Source organism: Rhamphochromis sp. 'chilingali', assembly GCF_963969265.1.
Source record: "Rhamphochromis sp. 'chilingali' genome assembly, chromosome: 12".
Lineage (NCBI taxonomy): Eukaryota > Metazoa > Chordata > Actinopteri > Cichliformes > Cichlidae > Rhamphochromis > Rhamphochromis sp. 'chilingali'.
This window is the reverse complement of record NC_137939.1, coordinates 4,313,837-4,324,766: the sequence shown is the minus strand read 5'-3', so window position 1 is coordinate 4,324,766 and position 10,930 is coordinate 4,313,837. Positions and strand designations below refer to the sequence as shown.

Here is a 10,930-nt window from a genome sequence, read left to right as displayed (position 1 = left end):
TTTATGTGTGTTGGATTGATGTGACAATCCTGGTCATTTTTATCTCCATCTGGATTAGCTTATTGACCCTTTTGTTGTGAAATCTCAGCAGTTAAAAAGTTCACTACATTTGAACATCTGGAAGCAGATAATATTTACTGGTATCAGTAATTTAAAAGAATTACACTTATGTCAGTGGACTAACCTTTTTCTTTCTTTGTCGTGTCCTAATGCAACCAAAGATAATTTGAATTTTATATCTACCATCTTTTTAAAAGACTATTAAAAAAAACATAGGTGCCATTCTAAGAATACTTTTATATGTGACATGTATTTTAAGAGGGACAATTTAATGTTTGGTTGTTTTGTTTTGTTTTTTATAAATGATGCAATAACCTTTTATAAAATATCGTTTTTTCCCCAGCTCCTGCTGCCAAACAAACTTCACACCACTGTCATCAGCACAGGTTACCAGGGCAACAGCTGATTTCAGGGAAGTCAGGATTGGGAAGTAAGTGAGAAATTCGTGTGAGCTCTTGTTTGACCTACACTTTGTTTTTTAGTAGCTGTGAGCCTGTTTGTCAGAGCTTAGAGGCTCGTAGGCCTCGGTTTAAATGTTTGGTTTATAAGAGGCAATTCGTTACTACACCCACTGACGGTGGGCCACTGGGTGCAGGTGTGGGATGCTGCCATCATGTCACATTGACTTGATGTTGGCATCAGTCCCTGGGCACTTTCACTGGGCGTGTTGTAGCCTATCGAAAGGTCAGGCTGTTTGAACTGTTTCTGTGCACTGCAGGAGGCTCCCGCTGCTGCTCGACATTAAAGCTATGAGTCTCTCTGTCCAATGGGGTGCAGCACACGAGAGTGTATGAAAATTAAAATAATCAGAAAGCTGTGGTGGAGCCTCAGATGATGCTTGTGTCCTCTGTGTTTTGATGTATCTGGTGAATACAGAAAGGGGATATGCTGATATGTATTTGCATATGAAAAAGAAATTAGCTTACAGTAACTAGTGCTGCATGTGGCCTATTAACATATAAACTTACGATAACAATAAACAAAGAGGGGAACTAAGTCCCCTGCTACCTTACGAGCTACGGTGTTGTATAGTCCATACACAAAGCAATTAAACATTACTAAAACATAGTAGTGGCTTTAGTTTTAGTTTAATATGTGTATATATATATTTTTTAAAAATAATAAAAATAATTATAACTTGAGTAACCATGCATGTTTTGCATGGGCTGCTGCAATGACTTAGTCTTTACCCCTTGTTAGAATAAATTATTCTTATTCTTATCTATTCTTATTCGTATTCACATTATTTGTGAAATTTGTGCATTTAATGATAAGGCTGTCAATGCAGAACCCCAAGTTCAGTCAGAAAGTTCACAAATTAAATGATTTCATCACAGCAGCAGAATATAGTTTGTGCTGGCCTCTAGACTTTTTAAACTATCATTCCACCCAAAAATTGTTACACGTGATAATGGAAAGTATAAGTTAAATACAGTTGGGTCCTTAATTTGTTGGACAAAGAGACAATGACGGTGGATTATAGATCAAACCATTAAGACTGAAGAGCAGATTTTTCAGCTTTAATTCAAGGTTTTTAACAAAAGCTTTGCATTAACTTATCAGGAATTACAGACATTTTATACACAATCCCCATCAGAGATCAGGTGACTCACTCGGCCATGGAAGAATATCCCATTTCTTTGCCTTGAAAAACTCTTCAGTTGCTTTTGCAGTTTGTTTTGGGTACATTATCCATTTGCACCGTGAAGCGCTGTCTGATCAGTTTTGTGGCGTTTGGATGTATCTGAGCAGAGAGTGTGAGTGCTTTTAGATGTCTTCTAGTCTCACCTGGTTTTTCTGGTCTTCAGTGTAGACCTTGATTGTAAACCCTCTGCATTTACATTCATGAAGGCATTTCTTGATTGTAGACCTTGACAATGATACCCCAACCTCCGCGAGTGTCGTCTTGACATGGTTAGAAATTGAGAAGCTATTTTTCTTAAACAATGAAAAGAATTTTGGCCTAATGCACTTTAGCTATCTTCTGTGGTCTTTCAGGCTATTTAGTGTTGCTACGCTGATCAGTGAATTCAATCTTTTTAACAATGCATCACATTGTAGGTTTTTGCTGTCTCTCTGATGGTGTTCTGGGGGGTTTTCAGCCTAATGATGATTTCCTTCACTCTTTAGGTCTCATAATTAACATTAAAGTGACAGCTATAAAAAACAAAACAAAGTAAACACTTTGAATCAACTTCAGATGTTATGCCTGCTCCATTTGGCATGAAATAACAAGGGAACAGCCTTCATCTGGGCATGAAAGTACCTGTCAGTCAACTGTCCGGTTAAATTTGAGCCTCTGAAAATGTGGGACTTAGCATAAGAATGGCTGCAATTCCTCAACAGCTCATGCAAGGTCTTTGTAAAATCCACTGATTTTAAGCTGAAATTCTGCACCACTGCAGTGGTGTACAGAGGTGAAGCTGCAAACAACTCTGTCTTTCTAGAGCAAATAGTGGATCTAACTGTGACCTCCTAAATCCTGCAGGTGGATGTTGGGGTGGTGGAGGGGTCAGCTGTACAGGTCAGCTGCTGCAGTACTGACATGTCAGAGGGATGCTGCAGCGTAAATAGATGCCAAATTGAGAGAGTGTGTTTGGTAAATGACATGAGGAGAATGAGGTCTGTTGTGTGTATGATGCAATATGGCTGTGTTGTCTTACTAGCTCGCAGGTTTTGCTACATTTGTGATAAAAGTCCAGCATGGGGGCAGTGTTTTGTTGAGGGATAGCAGCATCCCACCTTACTCAAAATGTCACTCCTCTTTCATCCTGTCCTACTGTTTCATTTCACCCCCTACCTACATCACACACACACATACACGTGTGTGCAAGGACACACGCACACACACGTGTGTGCAAGGACACACGCAGAGGTAAAGAGCAGGAGGTACCTAGAGGGCACGAGAGAAAGGAGATGATTGATGGGGTTGCTCATGCGATTGATGCAGTTATTGATCTGGAAAAAAAAATATGTCTACAACTACAAATTCAACCAGCAACACTCAAGTTAATCTTCTTGCTGCATCTTTAATGATTTCAGTTGAGGGAGGGAGGTACACAGCAAAATCTTAACATGGAGACAAACAAAATCTTAAGAATTAAGAATAGGAGCTGCCTTTGCAGCTGAAGTGCGAAAAAGAGAAACACAGAGGAACATGGAAAACATCACCACTGTACTGATGATTTACAGTACAAACAAAACTCTGTTTAATGATGTCCAGAATTCTCCCAAAGGTAAGAATATTATCTGCAGTTCACCTTCAGACCAGGTTATTTCTCTGTCCTCGCAATCAACAGATGGTCACAGAAAGACAGCTTAAAGCATTTAATGAGATTGGTCTGGGCGATTTTGCCGCTAGAGTAATGGAAACCAGATGATTGAGCGTTGGATTGATGTTCTCTCGGTATAAGGGGTTTTGTAATGACCCCAGACTGTGGGAAATATCACTGAAGTTATTACAGCATTGTATCATAAAAATAATAAAGTAATACTCCACAGAAAAAAAACAGAGACAATCCAAAGAGATTAAACCCCCGTTCAGCAGTGCAAGTGAAATAAATCGAGTCAGTTTTAAATTATTTTTTTTAAATAAATAAATTGTGTAATAGTTTTGCATTTGGAAGGTTTTAGCAGTCTATCAGCTGTTAATAAATTATTAAAAAATAAATAAACACAGAAGAAATCTGAGCATCATGCCAGTGATTGTATGTCACTCGCTCGTCGCTGCTAAGTTTAAGGTAGGGCTTCACGTTAAAGCTCTTTTTAAGAGAAGCTGATGGGGCAACCCTGCCTGAAAAACAACATGCAGCACAGTCATATCGCAAGATAGTTAAAGAACATTATGCCTTTCCCTGACAAAGAGACCTTTTTTTGTTCTGACTCCCAGCAAGCTATGAACCTTCTCCTGCGCGCCTTGTGTTTAGTGTCTTGTGATCATTGCCGTCCGTCCGGTATGAGGCAGTCCAGAATGGATGAAGGCAGCAATAGATAGGAAGTATTTAAAAAAGAAAAAGAAAGAAAGAAAGTGTTTAGCAAGAGACTTGTGCCTTGTAATTTGTCTTTGGAACGTTTGTCACTTCTCGTGTGACTTGTGCAAACAGTTTGTATTCCACCTGAGATCAGAAAAAGTATCGCCAATGTCTTCCATCTGCCGTTTGAATGAGGCCAATGGCAAAGCTTTCCATGTGTAAGCATTGCCACACCTCTGTGCTCTATGTAGCCACAACAAGCCCTGGTTGTTTATTGCACAAACACGAGAGCACTCACACAGCTCCTTATGTTTACCTGTAAACAGTGCAGACATTACAGGGTAATTAGTACTGGTGTGCGAATCTGTTCATCCCGAGCCGTATTTCAGCTGTTTTAATGCTGTAGTCAGTTTTTTGTTTTTCCTTCTTTACAGCCTAAATCCTTAACGCCACCTCTATCGAAACAATTAAAGCAATTCTTTGAGTGGGGGGGCTGGGGAGGAGGAGGAGGGGTTGCAATCACGAGTCTGCCAATGTGAGATGATTTTGGTGAGGAGGTGATAATCACAAGACTAAGAACAGATAAACACGATAATAACGTTCCTGGAAAATGGTTAAAAATACTCTGTCAGCCTGTTTATTATAAATACCAGCAGCAGTAACAGCTGTGAAATGATCCCTGTTCAGCGCGATGAATATTTTAAACTCTATATGGAGGAACATTTTTGCATTAATTCCTTGGTGTAATGAGATGTGCAAGTGGAATAAATACATGATAAAAACAGATTCTTTACTCACTAAACAAACTGGCAGTGACAGCTACAGGAACTAAGAATCTTTTACTTAAACAAACTGGCTGTTCTGCAAACACTTTGTTGGTGCACGTACGAGTGCCTGGGGCGGTGCTCTGTCTTTTAATGATGAAAGTGTTTGTTGGTTAAATCGGTTATAAAGTATCTGTTTGGTTTAAAGACCCAGCAGTAAAACCTTGAACTGATTGCTCTGAATACACAATGATGAGAGAAAATTTTCATCTCTTGGTGAATTCATTTTAAACAATAACCAGGAGGGCGAAAATGCAGATGGCAGGGCAGAGGGGCTGATATGATGAACTTTGTATGGTGCATTGTCTTTGCATATTCAGCGGGGAATCCACATTTAAATGAATGCATATCAAAACTAAACACTCTAACAAAAAACTAAACACTTGAATGGCTCTAACACACTGTTAGAGCCATTCAAAAAAGTTCTTTTGAATGGCTCTAACAGTGCGTAATAAAAACACTGACAACTATGAACATTGCTTTGACAAAGTTTCCACACTTCTTATGTTTATGTGACATTTGTCACTTCACTGGACTATGATAAGCACAACAAGGGCTCGGTGTTTGTCCACTGATGTGACACAGAAGCGGCCTCACACCGTATGGCTCTTAAAGCATGTGATGCTACAGTGCATCTGACTGTTGGGCTAAAAGTAAAATGAAGCACAAGATATATTGAAGTCTGTCTTTCACTAAAAAAGCTACATAACTTAAATTCTTCCAAGAAGATACCGTGTTTACAGTTCACTTTGCTTTAAAGCACTTTGTAGCATCAGCTAGAGATGTATTAATTCAACAAATTGTAAAAAATATGAAGAAAACTAAATATATTTATTGGCTTATTGTATGGCAGAAGAGTGCGTACATGAGTCGGCTACAGCTCTGGTACAGTTTTGAAGCAGTTCTCTGATACATGGAGCTCATTGTTCAGCTGTTGCTGCTGTATGAACTCTGAGGTTTCCTCAAGGATCTGCCCTGGGATGTGGAAGTCAGCTGGCATGTGCTGCTGAACAGCTGATTCCTGAAGATCCTCAGTCTCTGGCAACTCTAGGCTGGCTCTGCTGTGAGAGTTGCAGGGCTCCAGATTGCATCCAGTGCCCTGAAGGAACTGCAAAAAGTTTTCCTCAATAGAGGCCTCTCGGCTGGGCAGCTGCTCTCCTTCTCTGGGCCCAGCGCGCTTGAAAAGGCAAGCCAAGTGGCGGCTCAGCTCCTCGCGGATCTGACGGTTCAGGCAACCGTAGAAGAAGGGGTTGGATGTGAAGCAGAAGTAGCCAATCCATGTCACCACATCCTCCAGCTGGGCTAATGAAGCAGGGGAGGTAGACACTACAGCCGAGTAAAGGTGGAACGAAAAATATGGCAGCCAGCAGCAGAAGAACTGGCCTCCCACTGCCACCAGAACCACTGCAGCCTTCCCCCCACTGAAGGTCCTTTGAGGGGTGGTGCGGGAACCAGTTCCTCCGAGGCTGGCCGCCATGGTTGAATGGCTGCTCACAGACTCGGATCGTTGTCTTGGAGTGTCCATCCAAGTGGGGAGGGGGCCGTGCTGCATGGCTGCTACTCGTGCCACCTTAAACATGTTGCAGTAGACCACCAGTATGATCAGCATAGGGCACAGAAAATAGATGACTGTAAAGAAAACCATGAAGACCAGGCGTGTGATCCCGCCACCTGTCCAGTGGAGGGAGCAGTGTCTCTGAGTGGGAACGAGGAGGGAAGAAGCCCCCAGACCCTGGTTTCCCTGGAGCAGCCGGCCCAGGAGTGGAAGTACTGACATGACAACAGCTTTAATCCAGATTCCTATTAGTACCATCACCACCACCCCCACTGTCATCTTTACCTCGTGACGCATGGGGTGGACAATGTAGTAATAGCGCTCCACATTGATCGCACATATGGTGAGGATGACAGCGCTCACTAGACATACACTCAAGCAGAGGTAGCTCCGACACAGCGCTTCGTCCACCAGGATTTGATCTGACAGCATCCCCAGAGGCATCAACACCAGCGCTGCCACCAGATCCACCAGACAGAGGTGGAACACGAAGGCAAACTTACGCAGCTGCGGCGTTTTGGTGATGACAATGATCACAGCCAAGTTGCCCACCACTGCAAGCATGTTCATAATGAGCATAGCACACAGTGCCAAGGAGCGATTCAAATCTATCCCACCTGGGATGCTCGTCGTGGGTGAGGTGACATTAGAGATGTTTGGCTGCAGTGAGGGTGGAAACAGGGAGAAAGAAGTGTTCCAGGAGGGGCTTGGTGTGACAGGACGCTCCATGAGAGGATGGGATAAAGAGGAGACAGTCCGCTGAATTTCACGGGCCCATCACCCATCCTCCCCTTTCGTAGAGGATCGCTGAGAAGCTCAGGCAGTGGTTTCTGTCATGGCAGCTTGAACCCTACAGGTCCTCACTTCCATAGACCTTGGCCCAAAGCTCAGCAGATGATCAAACACGGGCGTAACAGAACTCTTAAGGAAGACGTCCTCTTTCTAACAACACCACAAAAGATCTGAAACAAAATAGAAAGTCCAGCTCAGTCAGGTATTGCTGAAGATAAACATTTGAGACTCATCTTGCCACAATGAATGAAAAAAGGTAAAACTAGTTGTCTGAGACTAATTTAAAAGGTAAATAATATTCTATACAAACGAAAAATCATGCAATGATATCACTGAGGCATCTGATTGGTCAATGTAATGTGCAATGTAAATGTAAAATTAACCCTAAACAAAGGGCCAGATTTAAATATACTGAGGAGAACTGCTGTTTTAACTGGTGGCCACAACAAATATTACATTTGATTTATTTTCTTTTGTATAACACAGAAGATTTTTTGAAGCATCCTCTCTTGACTTTCAGTGGATAAAACGTGTGCAGTTGATAAGTGATTACAAAATTGCAAAATTATAGATTAAAAGGCAGTAGTTATAGAATTTGATCATTTGATTTTAATATCCTAAAAAAATCACTTTTTCCCTTTTTTGTTTTTTGCTCTGTAACTTTTCTAATTTCAAGTTGATTAATTTTAGCTCTTCTACTTAAATGTAAACCTATCAGATTTGATCCAGTCCTGCTTGTAGCCTAGCATATAACCATAAGTCACCATTTACTACATATTTGAGTTTTTGAATCATCAGATGTGTCTTTTCAGGGCAGCTGAAACCCCAGGGAGAGGCTCAAAGCACAGAGTAAACCGTATGCCCTCCTTAACTGACAGAAGATCTAAACTGAAATAGAAAATAATCTGCAAAACTCACAGATCACCGCTGGGTCGAAAAGATCATCAAGTGCAATCCTGACATGTAAAACAAAGTGTTTGTTTTACTTTCTTTTTATAAAAAAGTTCTGATAGGACTTCTGAACAGTTTCTTAATTATCTACGCTGTATTTTAACAGTAATGTATTAAATGTGTTTCTGAGTGAAAAAGTATGCATTTTAAAATTGCCTAAAAGGGATGTGAAGTAAAGAAGAGCACCTTCAGCTGTCCGTATTAGTGTTTGCTACTGGAGTAGATCCTGCACTGTTTACTGTCGCAACCTCACCTGCGCTCAACCCCACGCGCTATAAAAGCCGTGGAACGAGCACAAAGCCTTCGGTACATTTCCATATGCTGCACAGCTGCAGGTGCAAGTTTTCCATTTCACAAGTGTGACATCCCTGCAAAGCACCTCTTCTTTTCCTGCCCACGTATGCACATCGAGCACAACAGCCACCAGTCAGACACAGAAGCATAAGTAGGTGGCCTTTGCTGAATCGGTCAAAGGGAAAGAGTCACCTTCAGCTGAATTTTTTTTTAAAAAGCAGCTCATCTGTGATGCAGAGACAAGCGTGGAGCAGTCTTCTGGAGAGTCTTAGTCTAATCAGCCCTGATTGCTTTATGGAAACATTTATCATCAGTGTAACTCTCCAAAGTGAAGTGGAATAAACTCTCAAAGGATCTTTAATCTTTATGAAAGTTTTACTGGCAAAAACTGGAGAAAGATTCGAGGACTCTAAACCAGCACAAGCTGTTGTGCGACGTTCAACTCACACTTGCCCAGTTTATATTGCTTTAAGAGCTGCACAAAATTCATACAAAGCTTCAGCCTAAGGTTGTGCGAAATCTCTCTAACTGCTGACTGAAAACCATATGACCCTATCATATGCACATGACACTGTGTTTACCGTGAGCAGAAAACAAGCCTGTTGTTCAAGTGTCCTTTTTCATTACAAAGCACTTTCACTTCTCAGCAGCAACATGCAAGCGAAAAACAGGGTTTTAAATGAGACGAGAATATCTATTCTCACACGTCCTTGTCCTTTAATGTGGATACGTTAACGTAATGTGTGATTTGATGAGAGAATACGCTGCCCCTTGAGTCAGTTTCTACCGCCTTCAGCATCCCGTCTTTCACTCAATCACAAATCTCCCCACGTGGCGCAGGTATTGTGGAAATGCGTGTGATGACAATTCAGTGACATACCTCAATCTGGAAAGGGCTGCTTCCTCCTGTGCAGGTTCACAGTCCAGTCTGCTGAAGCATAGCCGACCTGTTTCACTCTCTCTCTCAAGCACACACAGCAAACACGCACACACACCACGTCACAGAGAGAGAGAGAGAGAGGAAGCGAGAGCAAGAGAGAGAGAGAAGGAGAAGGGGGAAAGAGGAAAGGGGCACTCCTGTGTCTCCTCCTCACCTGGCCCCTTTCATCTCGTCATCATCCTGACCACCCCCACTCCCCCTCCTCTTCCCTTCAAAAACACAACGCACACCTCCGTCCTCTTAGATCTCGTGCAGCAAGATTGGAGGTGGAGAGACAGAGCAGAAGCAGAAGGTTGAGATGGAAGGAAAAAAAAAGAGTGCAGGGGCTCTGTCTCTCACACTCACACACTCTCCCCACACTCTTGCACACACACACACACACGTGCTATCGCCAGCATGCGACCAAAGAAACTGCAGATTCGTGTAGCGCAGACAGGCAGGCAGCGGGGGGGGGCACCCGCCTTCCCTCCCCTCCACTGGGTCTTAGTGCCTCACTGGCACAAGATCCACATGGACTTGGGGTTCTTATTTTGACTATCATGACAGGCCCGCTGCAGGTCACATCAGGTCCATCTGATATGCACGGCAGCATCCAAAAAATTGCAAATCAGAAAAATCACTTCATCCAGGATTTCTCTGATTCTTTCTCCTTATGCTTAGTTTACCAAAATCCCCCTCGATGCTCAATCTGGCAAAATCCCTCTCACAAAGCTCGATTATTGATTTGTAGAAAAGAAAAGAATTCCAGTGGTTAAAGTTAATGAGGTGAGATTAACATTTACAAGAGCCCAGCCCATGCAATACACACTGGTGCATTTGTTGTGGGTGTGAAGTGTTTAATGTCATCATATTATATAAATAATATTATAATTAGTTTTTTTTTTGTTTTGTTTTTTAAAAGAAGATTTAACATTCTCTAATGTTTTTTAATTGTCTTTATTATCATTCTGAATGCTACTGATTGTGAGATTTTGCACAAGAAAAGCAATTAAATAGTAATGGAATTAAGTGCAAGTGTTACAAGAGCAATTACAACATCAGATGTTGAATAATTAAAATGTCCGAGAGCCCAGAAAGTTTTTTTTAGCAGTTTAACTTTTAACAGACGCAACGCACAAGACAAAATGGAAACTTCTGCTTAGTGAAGAGAATAAAGACATTGCTACATGCGTCTGGAAAATAAGTAATTGCTTGACTAAACTTGGCTTATGCTTGTGTATTTGTGTTTTGTTCTTTTAGATCTCACATCAGTAATATTTGCCATGTTCTTTAAACTGGAAAGTCTTTGCACTCATGTTGGGTTGAATTTGTGGGTACAGTTTAATGACCTAGTTTCATGAGCGTGCAGCGAGAAAACGATGATAAGTATCATATTTTCTCACCTTGAAATTAGTTTCATCGGCAAACAATGTTCATGGGGACTAAGGAACAAAATGATCAACAATGCCCTGAGAGTTTCATGTATAATAGCCCAAGATGTGATGATAGCAATACTACTGTGATATTTTTAAGAGTCGAACATAGAAGAACCTTTGTGTTTGTT

General features: G+C 41.6%; 1 protein-coding gene across 1 annotated transcript; it reads right to left on the bottom strand.

The window, feature by feature from the left end:
* Positions 1-3,123: 3,123 nt before the first annotated feature.
* On the bottom strand, positions 3,124-9,619 carry gpr61 (G protein-coupled receptor 61). The gene is made up of 2 exons (XM_080899566.1): positions 9,328-9,619; positions 3,124-7,372 (listed from the first exon to the last, which is right to left on the bottom strand). The coding sequence occupies exon 2, from the start codon at positions 7,137-7,139 to the stop codon at positions 5,730-5,732; it is 1,410 nt and encodes a 469-aa protein (XP_080755692.1). The 5' UTR covers positions 7,140-7,372; positions 9,328-9,619; the 3' UTR covers positions 3,124-5,729.
* Between the last annotated feature and the right edge of the window lie 1,311 nt (positions 9,620-10,930).